Consider the following 26008-nt stretch of genomic DNA (forward strand, 5'->3'; position numbering starts at 1 on the left):
CTCACAAGTCCCCCACCTTATCCATCCTCCGAACTATAAGGCTATTCTCGTCATTAGCCACCCTACCGACGAAGCTGTGTCGATGGATTATTATTTTGAACATCTCCGATATCTCCAGTCCCCCGATCTGTAAATAACGATAAAAGAGGAGACTCATTTCGCATGACCTACTGTTCCTTTCACTGACCCATGCAAGCTGTCCACAACAACCTCCAGGTTGTCATCCCATCCCTCGACGACAAAAAAGACGACGCGTCTGGATCCCTTCATCCACCTCGCTCTCTCTATATATCATATATTCGATCGCCATCTTCTCCCCCGTTGCTCGCTGTATGTCTATCTAACAGATCGGCGCACCCCTTTCAATTTTACAGACGACGAGAAGGCGATGGGAGCCTGCAACTCGTGCGAGGCAACCGCTGTCGCGCCAGCCACTGCCAAGGTGGTGCTGTTGGACGGAAGGTTGCAGGAGTTCGTGGGGCCGGTCAAGGCGTCGCACGTACTCCAGAAGGATGACTCCATGTGCTTCGTATGCAGCTCCGACGACATGGAGCTGGACGACTTCGTCTCCGCCTTGGGCGCTGAGGAAGAGCTCCAGCCCGGGCAGCTCTACTTCCTTCTCCCCGTCTCGATGCTGCAGCGGCCGCTCCACGCTGACGAGATAGCGGCCCTCGCCGTCAAGGCCAGCGCCGCCCTCGTAGAAACCCACAAAGGCCCGTTAGTGTTCCCCTACTCGGGGCCCAAGACGAGAGGAGGGGCGGAGATCACGACGAGGAGATCCAAGAAGGGCTGTGCCAAGGGGCGTGATTTCGCCTCCAGGTTGAGCGCTATCCCGGAATAGGCGTGAGGGTCAATATACAGAAGCGAACGAAGAAATGCACGTCGAGCACTCGAGATATAGCAGATCCAAGCCATGGTAAGGATCCACGATGGGCTCTCCGCCTCTCCCTCGATAGCCAAGTTGCATTGCATATACATTTGTATATTGGTATAATATGCTATGCTATCTAAAGTGCTGCTAGCCGGAATTAGTTTAATATTGGAATGATATCACAACATAGTCGGTCTTGAAAACGGAAGAAATCTATACATACCGATAAGGGTGAATGAGGTTCACTTTATTTGGTGCATGTTTTATCAATCTCACTGCAGTCAAGTTGCAGAGAGGGGCGAAGGAGAAAGTTCTGTAATTAAACCTTTTGTAAATATTGATCGATGATGATCACAGGGAAGCAAACACACGATTCTCTTAGAAAAGAAAAAGCACTCCTATTAATCTTTGAAAAAAAAAAATCACTACAAAGTGCTTGGAATTCCTGTTATGAAAGCGACTTTACGAGACTTCGTGGGAGGAGCGTAACGTTGGACTCTAAATATGGTTTATTAATTAGTTTATTTCCTGTCACTTTTTGTTTCTTCGGCAGCACAATGAATTATTAACGATAGAGCTCGCAATGAATTATTAATGATAGAATTCAATGGCACGGTGATAAGAAAAGAGCATGACAGAGGAGATAGCAACAAGAGCTTTCCAACATTGAAATGTCCGCATGTGCCATACATTCGGGAGAGGTCTGGGACAGCGCCTCAAGTATCACGTGTAAGAAAAATGACTTGAGGTGAAGATATATTGAATATGAGAAAAGAAAAAGAGAAGTCATCAAACATAAGGAACCAAATACTGAAAAAAAGATACAAGAAGAAAAGAGATTCCAAACTCAAGATATGAACAACATATATGCGACAAATCTATAAGGCATGAACTCCGATAAAATCATTCTGTTTCTGAAACTAGATCACAAGTGGACGAAAACCAAATAGCGGAACAATGATTCCTGTCCTACTGTCGTTGGAATATTAATATGCACGTGGTTAATTAGCTAAGGAACATTTCTATGCCCATGAAGAGATCACAAGTTATCTTCGGCATCGATCACTGTTGCTGGATCCCCGTTGAAAGGAAGGACTAGTATGGTGTTAGCTAAGATAGACGGAATGATGTATAGCCAGAGAAAGTTTTGATGGAGGTGCATGCGCGGCATTTTCCTTAGCTAAATAGCCTAATTTTGATGCTCTTCAAATTACGAGATCGCCACGTATGTGCACGAAACTGACTAGGATGGAGCATTTAATGAACCAAGCTGGCACAACAGTTGAGGGCCCACCAAACCTGAAATAGGAGGAAAGAGCTTGCAAGCTAGCTAGCGAATCTGCATACTAAACCACCGTATCGTTTCTCGCAATTCATTATAATTAGGCTGCCCACTTGAATTATTAATACGGATTGATGCGTTTTGGATGAACTGTCGCAGTTGTCACGAGAAGAATCCCACGGGTCTCAGGTTATGTAGACATTACAACTGGATATACCTCTTTTTTATTACCTTCTTCGCCTTTTGTCATTCATGTGCATCAGTGCATCATTATATAGTTCCACCACTACTTATATATTATATATATAAAAGATCAATTAATTAAACACGCACGAAGAAGACCATATTATCCATACGCCCGAAAATGAATTTGAAGTCTAAACGAATTATTGTATTTTAGTCGAAATTGTACACCTATTAACAAAATCAAGTAATTAAATATTCTACGAATACTACATATTCAAATTATTTATATATTTCACCATGGTGTTCTCCAATCATAACCCTCTAATTAATTTACATTTTTCTAAAAAAAAAATACTCGTAGATTAAGATTCATTAATTGTTGGATTATAAAAATGGTCGCTAAGTGAACCAGTCTAGATTTTAATGGACAACAAGACTGGGAAAGTCACTTTCTAATAAAATAGACCTTGATAGAAGGTAGAGGGTCAATCAAGTGGTGCATTCTTATAAAATAAAAAGAATTACCCGATCCATATATTCATAAACTATTAACATATATTACACCATCTCTCTTTTTTCCTATCCTCCACCCTAGCTTTGCTATGGTTGGCTGCCATCTTCCTCCCCTCGTGAGGGAGTTTTTTCATAGAAGTTGTTCCCTCCCCTCCCCTCCTCTAATCAGGTACTAGGGGAAGGGAAAGGCTATTTTTTTTTCCTTTTCTTTTTTTTTCTTCCTCCTTTTTTCTCTCCATAATTGTGGTTGGAGCTTGCCGGTCCCCTCGTGCAACCAATTCTAAGGATGGTGGAGCCTGAGCCAACAAAGTCAAGCCCCACCTTCATTTAGAGCCCAAACCCCTATCCCCGCACCTTCACCTTGCTTTTACTTCCCCAAACCCGCCTCCACCTTCATCGAATCTCCCCTCTTTTATTTCCTCTTAATTGCACCACCACCAACCCAGCTAGCCTCCTCCCTAGCCACTGCAACCAAATCTGTCTTGCTCCTTGACTCTGCCTTTCTCATTGCTAGTGTCATTGGCCTCTCTCTCCACCTCCTCTGCTTCCCCTAGCTAGATAGATGTCGGTTCCTCTAGTCTATTTGAAGCTTAAGTCGGCGACCATGGGCAGTCACCCTCTACGTTGCCCGCTGCTTAGCCTCTTTGTCGGCTTCCCTACGCCACGAGCTGCCCTTGTGCCCAAGAAAGCTCTCCTTCCCTATTGCTAGTGGATTTGTTGCAGGGGTCAATTGTAGCTGAAAAGGAGTTGGCCCATATTCTCAAGATGGTTTGCCTTTATTGGTTTTGTGTTAGTTTATTGGATTGACTAGTCTGTGTACGTGTTGGGTTTAGTTTGGACAAAAATAGTCATATGACTTCAACCCTTTACAAGATGTGCTTTGGTTAAGTCTTGCTGCCTTCTTTGTAAAACACTCATCACTAAGTACACATGTCTCTCACATAGTTAGAATCCACGTAGTTTTCACGTAATCTATTGGTCAATATTTTTACATAATATTAAAATTTAAGACCTAACATTTCTACAAATAATATAATATAAAAACTTAAAATATTGTAAGTCATAACAAGCCATATATATATATATATATATATTTATTTATTTATACACCTCAATTGAATAAATGCATAGTAAGACTCAATAGATCACAAGCCATAACAAGCTACAATTCTTTAACTTATTTTAGAACAATAACATACACAGAAGATACTATGAACAATTCTTTAACTTATTTTACAACAACAACATAATAATACTTCTATGTAACATGTCTATCATGTCCATATCTACACTTCACACGTATGAATAAGGAATACATGATATGCATCATTCAAATTATCAATCTTTTCTCTCATGCTCACACAAGCTATAGCCCCACCATATAATAAATATATGCTCACATATCATCTCACACATTGAGAATGGATAGACATCTAGCCGTCTGTGCATGCCTAATGATGCTATATATGACTGGTTATCTATGACTAACAAACTGAGGACCCTATCGTAAACTCACACCCCCATTTCTGTTATCATCGCACATAGTAAAAATTAATAGTATATAGCTCACGGAAGCTTCGACTCTACGTTGGGTATTGCGAGGTCTACTACCTCCTACCTCTCAATCATAGTTTCAAATCACCAATATCTAGTCTCTAATAAGGTAGTGTGATCGCCTGAAAACCATATATGCTAACGACCCTACGGGTAGACCGTTTATATTATAAGCACTATATAACAATCTCTACTCTTAACTCCAAGCTGAGTTAATAGAGGCACTATCTAGTTAGAACTTTACTACATGGTAATACGTGCAAGTGGTAAAACCATCAATATTATCAATCGTATGATATGCACATCGAAGTTTTCATACTCAAGAATGAGCAAAGAATCCATGAATAACTATGAAGTAGTAAAATAAATACAATTATACTAAACAGTAAATAAATATCTCCACACATATGATTTTAATGCCATGAATTCATAAAGTCAAACATCACTTCAATGTTATACTATTCCTCTACTACGAAGGATTCACTTGTGTAAAGTAGTTAACTCCAATTACGCCACGTGATTATCCTTGCACGGTACTGAATCTACTTTAATAATAAAAATAATAATATAAGCACATTTTTCACTGATTAATTAAATAATCCTACTAACAACCGTTACATATTTGGATAGGTCCACTTAGGATTTTCTTATATTTATTAATCATGTAGAATTGGTATATTAGTTACGAGTTACTGATGCAATTATCATTATATTTATCAGTTTACCAATTATTATCGATTCAAAATAAATAAAATAGATTGCATTCGATTAACTTACTCTATTGCATATACATGCAAGTCTAATAAAATTACTAAACTCCATTTAGAACAAAATCCTCATTAAAAGCAAATTCATAGAAGTACTCTCATATCAATTCCTTATTTATTAAAATATTAAATATAAATAAGAGAATAAATATGGCTAACTGGACTACCCTCATTTATGGCTAACTAGACTACCTTCTAAAGATAATAAATATTTAAGACTCAATTGATAAGGATAATAAATAAGATGCAACTAATCTACTTGAGCTAGTTCAAAGCCAAATATAAACCCACTAAGATTGGGCCTAAAGCCCTAGGGTAACTAGACCTAAAAGTTTCTTAGGTTGGGCCGCAGCCCAACCCACCAAAAACTTGAGTTGGGCAATGTGCAACCTAACGCACCACTTGCGTTGGGTTGCACCTAGCCTAACTCCACAACACCTCCTTTCCTTCCTCGCCCAAGGCAATACTATCAAAGAATTGGTTGTTGATGGTATACAGAAGAAGGTCGACGGAAAACACGAAGGAAAAATGAAGATTAAAGAAAGGGGAAGTCGAAGGGAAGCAATGGTTGGCTGGCCAAGGTGGTTGATGGTGACAGGAAACCTTTTCCATGGCCAGCAGCCATGGAGGTTGCTATTACAACTATCAGGCTATGAGAGCCCCATTAGATGATTGCTTAGCTCCTACGGAAGGAGAGGGACACAACTAACCCAATAAAAAGGGGATACATCGACCATGGCGATCGAAAAAGTATCGAGAAACCAATGAGAGGCTACCATGTGTAGCCTAAATTGATGGGAGAAACAAACCATTAAAAGTACCAATATAGCAAGGGGACGATGTGAGGAATCTACCAAGGTCATCGCGAGAAGGCATGAGGCCGACTGCCGGCCAATTGTTCGACGAGACTAAACAAGAAGAGAAAAGGGGAAAAGCATACTAAATGGCTAACATAATTTCACAAGTTAGAAGAAGACTGATCGACGAGCATTTCCACGGCAACGACAAGCACTGGCGCAACAAGAAGAAATGGGAAGAATGGCAGCTGTGGAGTGAGAGAGAAAAGAAAAGAGAGGGAAGAAGAAAATTAGGGGGAGGGAAAGATTGGTACGACAACACATGTGCCGGGCACATGTGCTCACATTTTTTATTGGATACAGTTTGTAGGCAAAATGGGAAACTTGTTCTAGGGTTGATGCCCAATCTCCTCAGTTTAATTTATTTGTTTGAACACTTGTATTGTTACATACTGATATCTTGGGCTTTATTGTTGGTTAGTTTGCTCTCAACCAAGTGTGGAGTATGTTCTAAGATTATCATCATGTATTCCCTATTTTTATTTGTGTATAAAAAATATAAATAAGAGAATCATTGAAAGAGCCCAGCCGAGATAGAACTCACCACATTTATCAGCATGGAAGGCATGGAAGGCATGCACCTATGAACTTCAACAATAGTCTAGAAAGGAGGCTTTTCTAAGATTAGAAGATCATTCTGATACATACAGAACACCACACTAACGCCACCCACAGCATCCCCACAAATTAATTTACTATTAGAGAGTGTTATATTGAGCTCTAGGTAAGCTTGGTAAGGAAATTATACTTCGAGCAAGAAGAATAAAAGGAAAAAAAAGTTTAAAGTGGCCGTGTAAGAAAGTAATTATAAGTCGTAATAAATGATTGCTATCGAATGGAAGCCACTGCCACCTTGGGGATTACATCTTATCGAGTTAACATAGTCATTTGAACGCGATCCGGTGCTCCTCACATATATCACGGATAAAATCATGAGGAAGAAATTAATATTTTTGTTACTTGGATGGCGCCCCTAACTTTAATTTAATTAACTGAGCAGGTCTGATCTGAGGACAAGTTAGTTAGTTAGTTAACCGAACTTATGTGCTTAAGTAGGTCGATATCCTTGTCTCCTAAGTTAAGATAATTAGGGACTTGTTGGGTTAGTCTATAATTCTTAAATAAGAATAAAATTATCATTTAATATTATACGCGTTAATCACACTTAAGCGCAGTTGCTTGGTTGGGCTTGGTGCATGCAGGGTCCAGAAACAGGTGGGAGTTTAGGCCACAAGGAATCACAATTCCAAGTTTCTATAGGCCATATAGATCCAAAAGAAACAGGGGGGTGGTGGTGGTGTCCGTAGAGTTACAATTTGGAAATGTATGTGTTTGAGGTCCAATCAAATTCAGGACTTGATGGGCTAGGTCAATCTCTCTCTCTCTCTCTCTCTCTCTCTCTCTCTCTCTCTCTCTCTCTCTCTGTCTGTCTCTCTCTCCCTCTATGTGCAGAGCCCTAGATCAAAGTCACAATCCGGTCAAGAGGCCTGGCCCACTTGAGGGAATCGGCCAACCACAATGCATCATGTCCAGCCTGGACAGCATGTCACTATATCAAGCCCATTGGGCTAAGGAGCCCATAGACAAACAAACCCTCTCCCGAATAGATCGTCGTCTCCCCCCTTTCCTCTAGGGTTTCCCCAGGAGGCCCTAATTCATCATCCCCAACACCATCATCGCCCGATCTTCGACTCCCCTGCCTCCACTTATGCCCTAAGGTTCGGCTCGAAGAGGTCGCCATCTCTACCCATCGCTATTGCTCCTTAGATCGCTCACCGATTTCAGATCTGTGGTAAGAATCCCTTCGATCCCAACTCACCTTGCTCTCTCTTTGACGATGAATTCGCTCGGTTTTGTTACGAAATTAGTTTTGGAGTTTTCTGCCTTCTTGTCGAATTTCTCTTTTAGACGGAATGCTCGGTTTTGTGAATTTCCCCTTTAGTGGTTTTTTGTTTAGGCCGCTCCAGAGGGGACTCAGTAGTTCTTGGGCTCCCTCTCGAGCTCTTTCTTTCTTTAAGAACTTCCTTTCTTTTCTTTGGGTTTTGGGTAGATCTGCTGCCCAAGGTTTTAGTAGCCGAATCGGAAACAAGGACGGAATCTGTTCATGGCAAGGCCCTTTCGTCAATCTTCCCTGAGGGATGGGCTTCAGGTCCACTGGTCAGGGATAATAAAATCCCAAATAGGAATTTCGTAATTTTCATCCACTTAGATGGGCCGATGTGGGCCCTATGAATGGACATGGTCAGATAAGCCCAAGCCCATTACCCATTGCCTGACGAATGAAAGATTATTTCTTCCCTCCCTGGATTCACCCACACAGCCCAAGATTGAATCCTTTTCTGCTAAATCTTCTTAACAAGACTGCATCCTTTGGACTTCGAAAGCCATCTCACGAGTATCTACATTTCGACGTCATATGCTGAACCAATTCTGAGACAGTAGATTTTCGATATCATAAGCAGAACGAATTCCGAGACAGTAGATATTTGGTGTCATGCTGAAACAATTCTAAGTTAATAGACGTTCCGCCGCTTTAATTCTTTAGGACGCTTCGGAAAATTTTCCATCTTTTTGGTTCTTGCAACTGTTACATGTTTCCTCTAATGCATTCATTCTTGGGATGAATCATCATTCGTCTCGTTGGCATTCATCTCATGTACTTGGAATATTTAGTAAAAGTTGCTGGAGTTCATGTAGTCAGTGTGACGCCATGATCTTTCACGAGGTCAAACTCATTAGAATGTAAAATATAAAATTTACTATTATGTAACATTTTAAACTTTTAGAGTAGTCCGTGAATTAATATGGTATCAGAACCAAAGTTCTAGGTTCAAATCATGTCACACCCAACTTAAAAATATAAAATTTCACTTAATTAAATTAAATTTATTTCTTGGGCTAATAAAAAATGTCTCATCCTAAAAGTTAGGAAAAGTGTATAAAAATATAAAAATTTACTGTTATCTAACAACTTAACCTTTTAAAATAATTTGTGAGTTAACATGACCCTTTCCTCAACCCAAACCCTACCCTTAACACTAGCTAAGATCTTAACCCACTTCAATGCCAAATTTCAACCTTAGACTACACTCCTAAGAGCCTAAACCAACTCAAAGCTCTAGTCAATCTAGCTAGTTTGGTCAGTTCAGAGCTTTCGCTTATTTGGCCTATCTCCTAAGCAAATCCTCGAGTCCTCTCTATAGTCAACTCTCATTAAAACACAAATCCATCCTCTAGTCAAGTGGCAGATCCAAATTTACACTCAAAAAGCACGAGGATCTTCAAAGTTCTAGCCGGCTAGAACCAATCCAGCCGACTAGACCATGGCGCTCAAGCTCTAGGTCTCTTCCTTCTATGGAACATGATGACTATAATACTCCAGAACAAAACTCGGGGAGTTATGAAAATCCAAACGATGATAAGATCCTAAATGAAAATTGACTTAACGAAAAAGTGTACTCAACCTTCAGAGTCCTCTCCAATTATCTTTTTGAATTTTTGTAAAATGGCAAATTATTATGAGCTAGATATCCAATAAGTAACGCACTCCATTATGAACATATAACGATAAAAATCAACAATGTTACATTCAGTAATAGAGCATGAATCATAACAAAATACATAAGCTGTCTTAAAAAATAAATAATTTTCTTATCTCTTACTTCATCTTAAAGTTTAATATTTGCTAAATTGAATTATAAATCATTTATAATATCTCATATTGAATAAATTAATATAACAAGAATTGATGTTTGTTAAAAGTGTACTATCATGATAACCTGTCAAAACTGATAAATATGTCTTATTGTCTCTTCTTTTTTAGATATTCGATTCTGTGACCACGTCGCACTACTAATCGGCATCGGATTGTCGCCTAAGATTTTTTCAAATAGTCAATCCTACTAGGGTCGTAATAGGCACATCTTCAACGGTTTATTGATCTTCTACTAGTCGTTGAGTAAGATTAGAATCATTGCGGTCAAAAATTTAGAAATTTATTTTCTAATCATGTTAGAATTCACTTGGTACTGCGTCATGGCATTACATTTCAAGATAATTTTTCCTAGAATCCTCTTAAAATTTTGGGTTCTGAATATCACTTTTATTAGTCTTTATTTATACTGATTCATTTTAAATTTTAGATATAATTAATATATTATCAAGATTCTCAATTCTTCTAAATACAATTTATACATAAATTATCCATAAATTAGGATATTAGTAGTTTTTTAATATATATATCTTTCTTCTGTATTAGTCATGCATAGAAAACTCGAATAAACAATAATCAAATTTAATCCTTTAAAATTCTCATCTCATAAATAATCTTTTGTTAAATATTTTATGCTTAAAAAATCTTTCTATAAAGATCTCTTATATTTTATTTTCTATAAATAAAATATATGAGAATCTGTGAAGCATGGATACCGATACAAGATACGGGGATACGATATAAATTTTAAAAACTAGGATATGTATACGGCACTAAAAAATTAATAAAAATATAGGCAACAATTAATTTCTAAATAAAAATATATGCAAGAATTGCCTCACTGCCTCCTCTACATAGAGGTAGTAATTAATTTTTACAGTGAGGCAATGAGCACAAACATCAATCAGCTCACTGTGATCATTTAGCATCCTAAATTACTCTCATAGCTTTCTAAATTAGTCATTTATCATCAATTAGTTCATTGTGATCAAACCTCTAAAAACAAAATCAAAACCCTAAATTCTAATATCACAGACAGAAAGGGAGGGAGGAAGGTGCGTGAGGGAAGGAGAAATAGGGTATCTCAGTCACCTAAGGGAGTCGCCGTCTCGAGAGAGAGAGAGAGTTGCTGCCAAGGGAGTCGTTGCGCACACAGGGTGGAAGCTTTTGTTGTAAGGGGAGGGAGGCCTTCGTCATCGGCAGTAAGGGAGGTAGGAAGGTTTTCGTCGCTGGCACGTAAGAGAGAGAAGGGTTTTTTCGCCAACTAGGTCGCTAGAGAGAGAGAGGAATGAAAGAATTGAGCGAACACGGATTAGGTTTTGGTGTTATTAGTTAAATGCTAACGGGGATTAATGGGTTCGAATGAGTTTTGTTTGGCAGACTTGATTCGTTTAATCTACATAATTCAAAAATGTGTCCCTGTTGTATCCCCGTCGTATCTCATTGTATCCCTGCCATATCGAATAATGAAAATTAATTATTTTAAATCTGATACTTATCAGATATGTATTGGGGTCGTATCAGTATCCGATACTGGTACGGAGGCCCAAATGAAGTATACGTGCTTCATAGATGAAAATAAACATTTCCTCTTCTATCTTATTTTCTAGAAATAAAATGTAATATTAAATATTTTTAGAAATATGAAATTCCTTTAAGTTGAAATATTTCTAATCTATTAGAAATATAAAAGCATTATCTTTCCATAGATACATCCAAAATTTCTAAATCGAATACAAATTCCATAGTTCTCAAATTTGTATTTCTAATATAGATCTAATACAAATTCCATAAGCTATTTCGATCTAATTTTTTAAATTAAATAATTTTATAATACAATATTTGTGATTAAAATCTTGACTATTTAATCTAAAGGACTTTGGGTACTAAACTTTCATAATAGTTTGTTAGGTAGATCTAAAACCTTGGCTTTGATATCATTCTATCATGCTATGATTACTATAAATTTCTAGAATAAAACTCGGAAAATAACAGAAACACAAACAAATGTGATGTAAAGTGGATGAAAAAATTGGTATTTTATCTTTTATAAAATTATGATAAATACCTTTTAATTTGATATTAAATAGATTGATAGGACAAATATCAAGGGTAAATTAATATTGAGTTAATGTGTAGTACAAAATGTAATTTTAATGAATAGTAATTATATTTCCGAGTAGGACTATTATAATATTTAGTTATTCTGGAATAAGGGGTTGTATTCTAGAATTAAAAAAAAAATTTCTAAAGTGAAGGAGGGCCTATTGTATTGGATATTCTTTTTGTACTTTTCAAACTCAATGGGCTATCAGATGAGATACTTAGTGTGGATAAAGTAATTACTTGCGATTAGCAACCAATCATGATAACCTACTAATTTGATCCAAATCTTATTCAGAAAACAATTGACTCACTTGAAAATCTTACTCTCTTGGCCATCTAGTGGAGTTTGTTCCAAAGTTAAGACCCAAGCCATTGTACACATTTGATAGCTTTGTTGCAATATCTGACTGTTATTCCTTAATGTTGTGTTTCAGACACTTGTCATAAAATATGTCATTGTAGGTATATTAAAGATCTGGTCTTGATCCTACTCATTGCCTAACGCCCTAGTCCCCGACCCTCCTTTGTAATCTATTGTTTTGGTTAAGTTGACTTTGCCATAGTGTTATTCATTTGCGATAATTAATTGATTGGAATTGTGGTTTTATATTTCTTTGCTTTTTGATACAATTTTTCTTTCTCTGATTTAATTACTATCATGTATTTAGTTTTGATGTTCTTATCCTTGTACGCAAATCACCGGAAAAGGTAAAACCAAGGTTCGAAAAAGCAAGATCGAGATTGTCCTTCCCAAAAATAATACGTATTGACTGGATCGGTCGTATCAGTCGCCTGGATCGGATTGGATCGGACTTTTTAATTACATAAGATTTTAAGTATTATTTTAAAATGTAGGAAAACTTTTAAAAATTATATAAAAAAAGAAAAAGTATGGTGCATTGAAAACTAAAAAGAATAAGAGATTAGAAAGAGAGCGAGTGGAAAAAATAAAAATAAAACTGAGAGAAAAATAAAGAAATAAAATTAAAAAATTATATATCGAAATTTGTCGGAGCTAGATTTCTCCGTAAGAGAAACAATGGCTATATAGTAAGGAGAGAAAAAGAGAAAAAAATAGTGAAAGAGAGAGAAGAAATATCGAAAGAGAGAAAGAGAGAAAGAGAGAGAGAGAGAGAGAGAGAGAGTTCAGATCGGCCCTAGATTGGCATTGGCCGATCCGGCGAACCATGGGTAAAACTATATTGTGTTGATGCAAAAATCTAATAATCTTTCATTGTTTCATAAGATTTCTTTTTCAGAGTTTGTTATAACTCTGTCCTAACAGAAAATAAACATCTTTTGCTACCCTATTACTAGCTTAATAGAGTTTCCATTTTTCTCATCTTGGTTATTCTTCTTAGAAATGAACTTATGTTCTAATCATAGCACCCTATCATTTGATTTGCCTGCTTTATTTTCCTTAAGAAGAAAGGTCTAACATTTTTTGTAGCCTGAGTGCGCACCTCTAGATTCACAACACATCTCAAGATGAAGAAAGAAAAGTACTCAAAAAGTTCTCATCTTGGGATGATTTTTTGAAATCTCGAGTTGCATTTAATGGCTGCACTAGTAGTTAAACTTTTTTTAATTTTTAAGATAAACTTTTGTATGTTAAGTGTACATTCTATCATTTTCTGTTACTTATGTACATCAGTATGTTTTCTTCTCCTTACTTATTAATGCCTTTCACTTTGTTAGGCTGCATAGATTTCTTTAAGTTGCAGGGCCAATTTGATTGCCCTTTTCATCCTTATCAACCACTGGTGATATGTTATTCTGGTGTTCTTTAGGAACTGCTTTTTCTTTAGTTTATTTAGAAAGATACGAAGGTGATACAGCCTAGTTCATTTCTCATGGAGAAACTAGCATATGTTTGAAATATTTTCCTCTTCGACATCCTAATTTGGAAATAACATATTAAGATTGACTGATTTAAATTTAAGCGGCATTTTATGGATGTGTTGACATTGCTGATATGAAATTTACAGTGAAAGTAAGAAGACAAACATACACTAGAATAAATTTGGTGAGTCATTGAGTGTCAGATGTGTCCTTTCCAAAAATTTTCTCCATGCCTATAAATTATCTGTCTCATGAATTCATCTTCTTCTCAGAGGAAGAGAATTGAATAACCTTTCTGTACTATCATGTTAATTTGGTTATCATTTTGTCGGAATACCTGCATTATAAAAGCAGAATTCTTTTTTTTAATTACTATGATTGACTTATTTGGATTTTTAAATGATCTATTTTTTCTTACCTCATTCATACATTAGAAATATAATAACCTGAAAATGCGGTACTTAGTATTTTTTTGGATGAGAGGTGATCACGTTGCCATTTTCCATTAACTCATTAAGGCCCTATAATTGATGGCACAATTAAACAGTTTTACATTTGATTAACATGCAGCTGTGATTCAGCATGAGGATTGCATGATTCTGGGAGAAGATAATCACTTGTCAAACAAAACCTTCCATTGTTAGTACTTAGTAGAGTCCTATCTTTCCCTGTAACCAGCATGGGAGAAGCTAGTGACACTGAACCAGTTGACACAGAAGTGACTCCACCAGCTACCAGGCGCAGGAGAAAGAAGTCTATGGTCTGGGAACACTTCACCATTGAAGCTGTGGCTGGAGGATGTACACGGGCTTGCTGCAAACTGTGCAAGCAAACATTTGCATACAGTTCTGGTTCTAAAGTTGCAGGTACTAGCCATCTTAAGAGGCACATCGCCTTGGGTTCCTGTCCCAAAATAAAAAACCAAGAGAAGCAGCAGCAGCTTGCACTTGCTTCAGGTGGAAATACTGATGGGAGTAACATTGATCATCCTAAAAGACGCTATAGACTATCTGGCTTTGCTAATGCTGCATTTGACCAGGATCTTAGTTGCATGAATCTTGCAAAAATGATAATTGTGCATGACTACCCACTTCACATTGTTGAACAACCATCTTTCATATCTTTTATTGAAAGTCTACAACCTCGTTTCAAGATGGTAGACATCAGTGCGATAGAAGAAGAAATCTCAGCTGTCTACCAGAAGGAGAAGCAAAATTTGATGCAAGTGCTTGGCACTATACCTGGAAGAATTAGCCTTACTATAGGCCTGTGGACAACTAGTCAAACTCTTGGATATGTTTCACTTGCTGGACAGTTCATTGATAGTGATTGGAAGTTGCATAGAAGAATGCTTAACTTCTTGATGGTATCTTCTCCTCATTCAGAGAATGCTCTCAGTGAAGCCATTGGGGTTACTCTTTCAGATTGGAACATGAAGAGTAGGTTATTCACTATCACTTTGGACAATAATTGCTCATCTCATGACATCTACAGTGCAAATCTTAGAGACCATCTCTCCAACAAGCATACACTTATGCTCAAAGGTCAGTTGTTTGTCGTCCGCTGCTATGCCCATATTTTGAATGTAATTGCTCAGGATGTGATTGCATCAATTCATGGAATAATATATAATATCCGTGAAAGCGTAAAATTTGTAAAGGCTTCTCCCACTCGTGAAGAAAAATTTGCTGAGATTGCCTTGCAACTTGAAATTCCTAGCACAAAGACCCTTTCTCTTGATGTTACGACTCAGTGGAACACGACTTACCTCATGCTTCTGGCTGCCTTGGAATATAAACAAGCATTTACTACTTTGGAAACACGTGATGATAACTACAATGAAGCACCGTCAGCAGATGACTGGAAGAAGGTGGAGGTTGTTTGCACATACTTGAAGCTCTTATATGACTCTGCAAACGTCATTGTGGCAACAGCGGATCCAACTGCAAATATATTTTTCCATGAAGCATGGAAAATTGAGCTAGAGCTGACCACTGCAACACTGAATGAAGACCCTATAGTAAGTACCATTGCTAAAGAGATGCACGAAAAATTTGATAAATATTGGAAGGACTGCAGTCTTGTCTTGGCAATTGCTGTGGTTATGGATCCTCGCTTCAAGATGAGGCTTGTTGAGTTCAGTTTCTCAAAAATTTATGGCGCAGATGCGGTAAGGTATGTTAAGGTGGTTGATGATTGCATTCATGAGCTCTATCACGAATATGTTGCCCAGCCGCTTCCGTTAACCCCAGCTTATGTTGAACAAAGTGATGCCAACAACATGAATGTTGACGAGAATAATCAGCCAACAACTCCAATCTCTGGCGGTGATGGACTTCTAGACTTTGATATGTACCTCTCTGAGATGGCTGTAAACCAGCCAACAAAATCTGAGTTAGATCAGTATTTAGAAGAGTCCCTTGTCCCAAGGATCCAAGAATTCGATATCTTGAACTGGTGGAAGCTCAACATTATTAAGTTTCCGACACTCTCCAAATTGGTTCGGGATGTCTTAGCCATTCCAATGTCCATGGTCAGCTCAGGCTCTTTTATATTTGACACAGGAGCTGGGAGAGTGCTGGATGAGTATCGAAGCTCGCTGAGTCCTGAAACAGTGGAGGCACTTTTCTGCGCAAAAGACTGGCTACAGTATCTGCCCACCATGGCGGAGCCACCGTCAACATCAATTGTTAAAATGGAATTCTAAGTAATGCTTACTGGAGTAGTGATTAATGTTCTAGGCTCTTGCAGGCCATCCTCTTTTCCTTTTATTTTTGTCATGTTATCTAGCAGGACTTTAACTTAAGTTTTTGTATGTTCACATCAGCTCTGTACTACTTCCCTGATATGTCGATGTAGTAACTTAATTTTCAACAGGTTATGTATGGAATGGTAGGCAATGCTTCTACTTCAATGTGCAATTTATGTCGTGATGCCCGTCCATCTTATTACTTAATTTTTTGTACGTACACGAAACGATTCCTCCGGCTTTTGATTGTGTGACATGTCTAACGTTATAAATAAGGTCCGTTTGTTCTCTTCATGAGGAAATCAAGGCCCATGAGGAGGTCACTCTTTCACCCTCTTAATGAGTCCTGCTCGAAGCTCGCTAATCTTCAATGGGCTGGGCTACCAGGAAAGAATGATGTCGGGTTTTTAGAACTTTAAACTGTTCTCTTCTCTCTTCTTTGCCGACCTATCTCATATCGCACATATGCTCTAGGATATTAAATGAATTTTGAGGGCAACTTGTTAGTCAGTAATAAAGAACTAATGACTGATCAAAATTTTCAAACAAGGGGTTTTGTGTTCCCTCTGGTAGGAACACAATCACATGGGACTAGATGATGCATTGGTGTCTGCTCCGAAGTCTGTGTTCCATTTTTGCTGAACAATTGCATGTGAAGCGTGGGCGTGGCCTTCGTGATAAACTCAATGACTTTCACATGGGTACTCGGCTAAATCTAGAATCAGGAACTTAGGAGGGAGGAGGGAGGAGTGATGAGTTTTTCCAAGTTGACCATCACTCACTCTATCCAAGAGTAAATATATACTAAGATCCATCTCATCAACAGCTTAGCTTGCAGTAAATTAGAGATCGACGTTAATTAAACCCATCTTTATATACAATACCCATCTATCTACCCTTCCCGCGTAAGGTCGTACCTCTCTCTCTCTCTCTCTCTCTCTCTCTCTCTCTCTCTCTCTCTCTCTCTCTCTCTCTCTCTCTCTCTCTATATATATATATATATATATATATATCTCTTGTACCATATTTTAGAGTTAGTGACCGGAGCTATTACTATCTCTTAGCAACGAATGATGGGTTCTCAGAAATCCCTGGGGCATCTTCTCGTCCTCATCTGGGTCGTGGCTATGGCCTTATGCGGCGTTTCTCCGGTGCTGAGCAGGGTCATCCCCGCCGCCCCACCGAAAGCCCAGCCTAACGCGACGGATCAGTTTCTGATTCCCCACAACCAGGCCCGCGCCGCCGTAGGGGTTGGGCCCCTGAATTGGAGCGGGAAGCTGGTGGCGGAGGCGAGCAAAATGGTGGGCTACCAGAAGCAGTACAAGGCTTGCGACTTCGCAGACTTGGATTCGAGCCTTTACGGGGCCAACCAGGGCTGGAGCAGCTACCCAGCGCGGCCGGATGAAGTGGTGGGGTCGTGGGTGGAGGAGGAGAAGTATTACTACCACGCCAACAACACGTGCGCGGCGGGGCACGACTGCGGCACGTACACCCAGGTGGTGTGGCGTAAGACGGTGGAGTTAGGGTGCGCCCAGGCCACGTGCGTCAAGGGCGGGGCCACCATCACCGTCTGTCTCTACTACCCCCATGGGAATGTGAAGGGGCAGAGCCCCTACTAGTTTATAAGAATTAATAAGATTGCCGGCCCCCGGCCCTCGGCCCTTTCCTTCTCTTTTGCAAATGGTTGATCATTATTCGACTGAATTAATAAGTGAGGGGAGAGAGAGAGAGAGAGAGAGAGAGAGAGAGAGCATCATGTATGTAGTTAACTACAAGAGCTCAACACTACGTTCCATCTAGGTCTAATATTATGTGTCTTTCTTTTCAGTTCAAGCGAGGCAGATGCTCGGCAGTAAAATACTACTACTTCCATGTCGTACACCTTGAAAGAGACTAACCAATCTTCAGTATAATCTGACTTTAAGGCACAAAATTACTAATGAAATCCCTTGCAAATCACAAGTTCTTTCCATTCTTCTCAGATCTAAGGCACAAGAAAAGTTTACTTTGTGACGTTGTGATCGAACGAACTATCAACCTAAAAGACCTAGAACGCCAAAAAAATCCATCACCTTTCTGATTGCTGGGTCGTGCATTGTACCAAGGCCATGCCAATAATATCAGCAAACGTCGTTTCCCGTGGCAACCATATATATCGGAACAAATGTCATATTACAATTGATACTATTGGACAAGACAATTAAGAATTTCCACGTACGCGGTGAAGTATATTGGAGAAACAAGTAAACTCATTGATGTAGCACATGATAATGTAAATAATCTAATTTGATTTAACAAGAGGGAAAGGAAAGATCCTGTATGAGCTGTTTGTTTATCTAAAGAACCAGGGAAAACTGTATAAATGGTTGGTCTACATAGATTCTGATCATTCCACTGCTTACTAGACCGAATTCAGCAGTGCATCTGCTTCCTTTTGAAGATGTATGGCGCATTGAACAACTCAAGGGAAGAAAACTTCATTGATGCAAAACTAGCCTTACAAAGGAGTAAAGAAATCAGCAGACCAAACGAACACCTATATACTGCTCTGTGTGTCTGTCTCCACAACTGATACATCAGTTTGAGCTTCTGATTCTTGTGTATCGACTGAAGGACCATTATCAACTATCTCAGTACTGCCGTTTTCAGCCAATTGCTTTCCATCAACATTATCTGCAGAGCTGTTGACTCTTAGATGCGAGACTGTCAATAACTGGCTAGCACCATCAAATGTGCTTCTGCATTGTATGATCAGGGATGCTCCATTTGGATAACATCGGCCAAAGCAAGTTGCACAGTAAGGATAAGCGACCTAGAAGTTCCAAAAAAAGGAGGGGAACTAGTCATGCAGTGGCAAATCAGTATCTAGTGATTAGAACTTAAAATCTAAATCAAAGCTTCTCTGACCTCTACAAATGCTTGACAAAGTGAAAGGAAAAGGGTTGACTCATTCCCACGGAGCATTCGCATAGCATTATACCTAACTAGAGAGTCAGAAACAGCCTGTAGTCCATTCACAACCTCCTGTGCCAGAATGTGCATCAAACTTACAGGTGCACAGGGTCTTAGTTCATTCATAGCTGCTGAAACACCTGTATGGAAGCAACAGTGAAGTAACATATTAGCTGGAAGATACTAAACCAAACAGCAAAACAGTTTTACTCACTCCAACAGCCTAAAATATAAAACACAGCAAAAGGTCTCTGCCTTTTCCAAATTTTCTAACAGAAAATGAAAACATAGCATAATTGTTACATCTCGCTAATTTGTAGCTTAGGCCATCGATCAAGTCCTTGGCTGTTGAACAATCAGATTAGTCATTATTTGCAATAGATATCAAATATAGAATTCACAATTCTTACCATTAACAAACACAGCAATAGGAGGATGCTCCATTAAGACAGAAGGTGGAGTCACATCATCCTGTGTTTCATCAATTACTCCATTGGTTGCAAAGCCAACAGATGGCATGGGAACCCAACGATGTGAATCTAAGACAACCTATGCGGCACATAAAGAAAGAACTATAAAAATGTTAAAAATCGTTCAGTATCACCAACGATTATCAGCAAGACTTTGAAAGAGGACTGAATTTAAAGTGGCCAAGAATGAAAACAAAGAGATGTTAGGTACATTTTAGGCATTAGAAAGTTAAAATTATCCATGATAAGCTAGAGAAACTGATAAAACAAATAATACATGAAGGGCAACAACTTGATGTTGTAGTAGATAACTAGCCCACAATATAGAGAAGTGAAATCTCAACAACAGTTGAAGTTAAAGCAAAGATATTGAAATACAAGAAGGAATGTTACGCAGCTTCATGCATACCTGGAAATTCTCAACTGCTGCACTCATATTTTTTGAGAACAAATTAAGAACTGCACTGGAGATAGACAAATAAATTTAGATACAATCTGACTAGTTACAACATGTATCAATGAGCAATAAAAGATAAAAGATGGAAATATGGAGGTGCTATTTACTTTTCAAAGAGTGGTGGAAGCAAGCCTCGAAAATCCAATCCTACCAAGCCGAGACCCATTGCACAATACTGTAAAAAATGTAACAAAACGGTTATCAACACAGACAAAAACGGTGGTGATTGTCTTATTAATAACAACTGTGATTCTTTAAGAGTTTGAGCATTCTGTTGTATAAGTGGTTGTGTCCAAAAGTATTCTGTAGTATAAATGATGATGACAATGATGATAGTTGATACAATATATATAGATAGTTTGCCACTAGATATGCATGAGCATGCAGTCATGGCATGTGCATTTAGAGAGTCGAAGGGAGGAAACTAAAGAAATTATTCAAACAAGTCTTAAGCATATTCAACAAATACTATAGCAGCAAAGCTAGCAAAAACATATTAGTTACAACTTCTGCTCTATCACTTGATGTCATTAGAATCCAAAAAACCTAATGTTTTGAAAGGCGGCCGCCGGTGGCCAATAGTCACCTCACCGCCTAGCGCCTGGGCAGAAGGCGGGCGACAAGACGGGTGACAAAGCAGTCTAGCATTTTAATATAAAAAATTAAATAAACATATATATATATATAATACTGATTCACAAATAATTACTAATTTACTTCAATTAATTTCTTCAACAAGCAATTACTTAAATTAATAACTTCAGCAGATAATTACTTCAACAAATACCGACCAACTTCAATTAGGAAATAAAAAGTTAAGAACTAACATATTAAGAGAGAATTGATCAATAGAAAATAAAAATGAAAAAAATCATTCGGTGTGAGAGACTGATAAGGTGAGATTGTGAGAGAGGGAGTGAGAGGGAGAGGAGAGAGAGAGAGAGAGAGAGGAGCAATGAAGTACCATCCATTGTGGGAGAGAGACTGAGAGAGAGTGTTGCCGCTGTCGCCAGCCACTCGTGACTTCATTGTGGAAGAGATTGGCTGTCGTCTTTGTTGTTGCCAACCGTGGAAGGAATTTTTTTTAGGGTTTGCTGGTGTGCTAGAGAGAGAGAGAGAGAGAGAAGCGAGCAAGAGAGGAATGATCGTGTTGGATTTTTTTATATATAGGTTAGTTATTAAACCCAATCCGCTAAAAAACCTGACCTGCTAAACTTTTCGCTTAAATTATTAGCGAGCCAAAGAGCTGACCCGCTCGGCCTGCTATTTAGCGCCTAGGGACTCCGCCAAGGTGTACCCCCGCCATTTGCCGACACATTTCTGCTTAGTGGGGCGGCCGATGCGCCGCCCCGCCATGGCGACCGCCTTTTCCGTCATTCAATACACTAAAAAGAACAACTACAAGAAAAGAAACATAATAATGCTCACCATGCATTGGTCAAGGATATTAGACAGAGATCCACCTTCAGAAATCTTCGGGAGCATGGCTTCAAGAGTGCTTAGATGATTTTCAATTTGATGCATAGCCCAGCTGAAAAGAAGTCCACCATCATAGTTCTCCTCACTCCCAGATTTATCATTGTTGAATATGGCACGATATTGGTTAACAACATCAAATAGATGCATCCTATGGCAATGCACCATTCCTTTTAAATACTCATAAACGTTCCTCTGGTCCAAATCGTCAAGAATCCCTGAAAGCCATGCTTCTCTGCACCTCAAGAACTAGAGATTTAATTAGACCATTAGATAGTGCAGATGCAGAAGGTGACAGATACTGTAAAAATGACTCAGATGCAAAAATAAATCAATGGTCATTTTCTTTTATATAGACTAGCAAATGCAAGAATAAGAAGATATAAGGATGATTGTAATTGGTTACGTCAATTTAAATATCAAAAAATCCAAGGTCAAAAGTCAAGCTTGCCTATATTTCAGTTTAACGTGTCCAGATAAGTAGACACCCTCAATTGCAAGCATCTGGTTAAGGTGGTCAGATATGGGGACTTGTCAACTGTCAGCTATTAGAACTACATTATATGTATCAGTAGCAACTGCATAAAGTTCTATCGGTATGTACTGTGTTAAAACAGATACCTAAACAGAAAAATCCAAAATTTCAAGTAACAAAATAGTACCACCAAATATAAAGTTTCAGCTACCATAAAATGGGTTAGTATTTGGCACTTATGAGAAAACCTATTCACTCTAAAGCCACAGGACAAATAGCATGCTATCAGCTATATCATCCATAACATATTCTTAAATCAAGTTGGCACAATACTCACAATACTGTGTGTGTGTGTGTGATATGGGGAGAGAGAGAGAGAGAGAGAGAGTAATATCAATGTAGATCATGTACTTGTCAAGTCAATAATGGACTCTTCAGAATATGTTAAGTAGATATCTTAAGAGAATACTTCAGTAGCCAAGATAAATTATAGTTTAGTAGTAAATTTCTGAGAAAATCAGAAAAAATTATATTCATGACATGTTCTGCAATCAACAAAGAGTTGTTAAGTATGGGCGGGTAGAGATCTACTTAATATATGAATTGGTATGATTTATCGGCATCAAGAAACCCATCCATATGGATCTATTAAAGGGAAGACAATAGCAAAACACGAAGATGCACACAAATTACATATACCTGTAAGCGCAATTCAGGTTCGCTGAATACTCCTATACGCCGCAAATGTGAAACAATTCGAAGGCATTCCGGCAACTGTAAACCACCAGTTCACAATTTAGTCAGTAATTTTTTACAGCCAAAAATAAAAGATACACTTTTAACCCACATCCTGAATGATCTATATGTGCATGCATCCCAATATGTATATAATATAACTCCTTCGCAGAAGCGAAATGCTGCAGCAACTGGAGGAAAGCTTGTATTTTCTATGCAGAACAAACAACAGCTTTTTTAGTGAACTACCAGTCTAACCTGGATGTTAGATTGAAGTTTCTGAAGAAGCTGGGAGAGTAGAGACTGTGTTGTCTTCCTCACTTCTGCAACTAATGCCTGAATGACAGGTAACCTAGAATCCAAATAACAAAAGCAAACTGTCAACATGGACTCTGTAGCTGGTATCCACTGTTCCTAGTAATCTACTTAAAATCGTAATAAAGTGGGACAACTGAGCTTACTCATATAGGACTTACTCAGCGTGCAATTTTGATAATTTGCTAACAAAAGCTTCCAAATCAAGTGCCTCATCATAATTACCATTCCGTATACATCTGCAGATAAGGATTAATAGTTTCATAGGTAACATATCAGTACTCCGCAAAAGCTCAGTTAAAGACCTAAGATAACTGATATAGGAGCAAACAAGTGGCTAGTAAATAAAGCTAAATGGCTGTTACAAATGGGTTAAAGTGTGTGTTGATGAGGGACATTAGCAATCATGATCTAGCTAGTAAATAAAGAGTGCTTTTCAATGCAGATAACCCTTGGAAAATATATATTGCAGATATATTATTTTGAAAGTAAAGTTTACTTATATCCACTTACATGCCAGGCCTGATTACCCTAAAAGTTCATCAGTTTAACAAGAACAAGTAGATCAGACTGATAGAGTGGACATGAAAATACAAATATATCATTCCTTGAGCAGTATTCAAGTATAGGAAACAAGCACATACGTGTCCATCAGTTGAGGAACTTCAAGCAAGTCAAGCAAGGTACTGTGGTTTGCTAGCAATGTTTGATTAAGCCTCCTTTCTTCCAAAATTTGCTGTGCAGATTCAATAAACTCAGTGCAACCAGATGTAAGATTTGGAACCTCTTCTATCTACAATAAGAAAGAGAAAAATATTGTCAAATATCTAATTGCTGCACTCAAGACAATCTATCCGAAAATGGATAATCATGAGTAATATAGATAAGAGATTAAGGGGGATGACAACCATTAGCAAAAGAAGGAACAGAGAAAGATGATATCACAATTTCCATGGGTCAAGCAATGTCCTAATTATCCAGTTGTGTATTATACACCAGGTTATGAGTCCCAACTCCCAAGTATTACATCTTACCAACTATCATAGTTCCATTAGTATTTTTTTGATGATAGAATGAAAATGAATGAGGGCACACATACTCGATTCTTGGTGTACAAACTCATCTGAACACTCAACAGTCAACACATCCTCATTTTTCATATTGTTGATAACTTCCCCATCTAGATAAAAAACACTCCTAACTCAAATGGACCTTATATCTTGTGCTAGACCAGATGGACAAAAGCAAAGGTAAAGAAGATAGACTTCCGGACAGTAATACCAACAGATTTGCATTCGGCTCCTGGTAAACAGTAAACAACAACAATGGACAGCTTGAGGAGCAAATTGTGAGATAAAACTATACTTAAAAGTTTATCAGCAAAAAGTTTCTTATTGCGGTACTTTAAATAAAGAATTACAGGTTAGAAGACCTAAAACAGCAAGGTGCAAATTTTATGATGGTTTATTAAACACGAAATGTAACTTCACAGATTAGCATGACGATTGAAAGCCATGTCTCGTATGAATGGTTTGTTAAAGGTTATTATCATATACAACAACAATACAATTGCAAATACTAACCAATCTGACATCCCGCGAAGGATTTCAGATTTCCTCACCCAACGTGGCTACAATTTGATCCGAAATAAAAGCTTTTGACCAGAAAGTAAAGATTGTCAATTACCAGAGACTCTAAATGGAGGTCAAAATCCTCGAGCTGCTTCCGGATGAATGAGAGGGCTTCGGAAGCAGCAATGAATGCACCATAATTCTCCACGGCCACCTCTTGCATCTGTCTACTGATGCGCTCTGCATCCACGCGGAGGAGCTCCGGTTCCTGCGGTTCCACCAACAGATCTAGATCGGTTCCACAAAGGAGGATCGAGGGAAACGAGGAGAGAATAGGATGGGATCCTTTACCTTGTGGAGGCGCTCGATGGAGAAGGAGAGGAGTTCAGAGACGTAAGGTTGGTATGAAGCGCCGGCGAGGGGGAGGAGCCCCGAAGCTGCCATGGCGTCTTCGTCTTCTTCTTCTTCGTTTCTGCCTCCCACCCGTACAACTGGAATCCTCCTGTCGATCTCCATGATATGGGGCTCGAGCATTTCCTTCTATACAAGTCTGAGAAACTCGTCGAACATTTAGATCTGCCAAGGCAAGTCTAGCGAGCAATCGAAGATCCACAGAAAAATAAAAAATATCCCCAACCTGCTCACACACTGTTTGCTGTAATTCCAAGGACGGTTGCATATTGCTATACATTGCACCATTACGGTCTACGGGCCATAGGCCAAATGGGCCTGGACCCAGCCTGTTTGCGGTGCCCCTGGCCCCACGTAGTAAATGGTGGTGGAATGCTAAAAATACCGAGTTGCTACCTAAAATTAACAATACATCTTTTTCTTTTGTTTTTTTTTTTTTTTGTAGAAAAAAACTAAATTTACAATAGCTCAAACTCTGCACCTGCAGTCGCACCCACCCAAATGTAGGGCTCATTTTAGTAATTTTCGTACAAGTTAGAATTTGATATTTTGGACTCGGGTTTGGGTAACAATTACCCCCACGAATTAGGCCGACTATCCAGGCCTACCATGGTTGGGCCCAAAACCATGTTAATAAAGCATCATTACAAGGCAAAAGGAAACACAGAAGTCCAGGACCTAAGCTGTAATTTGCAAATGAATCGACC

General features: G+C 38.6%; 4 protein-coding genes across 4 annotated transcripts; 3 read left to right on the forward strand and 1 right to left on the reverse strand.

The window, feature by feature from the left end:
- The first annotated feature begins 273 nt into the window (after window positions 1–273).
- On the forward strand, window positions 274–1084 carry LOC140785753 (uncharacterized). The gene has a single exon (XM_073133734.1). It carries the CDS (start codon window positions 389–391, stop codon window positions 839–841), a length of 453 nt encoding a protein of 150 aa, XP_072989835.1. The 5' UTR covers window positions 274–388; the 3' UTR covers window positions 842–1084.
- Window positions 1085–7609: 6525 nt separating this feature from the next.
- LOC140787208 (zinc finger BED domain-containing protein RICESLEEPER 2-like) lies at window positions 7610–16604 on the forward strand. Its single transcript, XM_073136009.1, has 2 exons — window positions 7610–7822; window positions 14261–16604. Exon 2 carries the CDS (start codon window positions 14370–14372, stop codon window positions 16395–16397), a length of 2028 nt encoding a protein of 675 aa, XP_072992110.1. The 5' UTR covers window positions 7610–7822; window positions 14261–14369; the 3' UTR covers window positions 16398–16604.
- Window positions 16605–17376: 772 nt separating this feature from the next.
- LOC140786874 (STS14 protein) lies at window positions 17377–18120 on the forward strand. The gene has a single exon (XM_073135576.1). The coding sequence runs from the start codon at window positions 17510–17512 to the stop codon at window positions 18056–18058; it is 549 nt and encodes a 182-aa protein (XP_072991677.1). The 5' UTR covers window positions 17377–17509; the 3' UTR covers window positions 18059–18120.
- Window positions 18121–18559: 439 nt separating this feature from the next.
- LOC140787066 (conserved oligomeric Golgi complex subunit 8) lies at window positions 18560–25552 on the reverse strand. Its single transcript, XM_073135817.1, has 12 exons — window positions 25242–25552; window positions 25006–25158; window positions 23964–24112; window positions 23481–23558; window positions 23263–23356; window positions 22969–23043; window positions 21747–22043; window positions 20426–20493; window positions 20271–20325; window positions 19802–19940; window positions 19347–19531; window positions 18560–19251 (listed from the first exon to the last, which is right to left on the reverse strand). The coding sequence occupies exons 1-12, from the start codon at window positions 25422–25424 to the stop codon at window positions 18976–18978; spliced, it is 1752 nt and encodes a 583-aa protein (XP_072991918.1). The 5' UTR covers window positions 25425–25552; the 3' UTR covers window positions 18560–18975.
- Window positions 25553–26008: the final 456 nt, after the last annotated feature.

This window comes from Typha latifolia, chromosome 4 (genome assembly GCF_019914945.1).
Source record: "Typha latifolia isolate L0001 chromosome 4, TyphaL0001v2, whole genome shotgun sequence".
Classification (NCBI taxonomy): domain Eukaryota; kingdom Viridiplantae; phylum Streptophyta; class Magnoliopsida; order Poales; family Typhaceae; genus Typha; species Typha latifolia.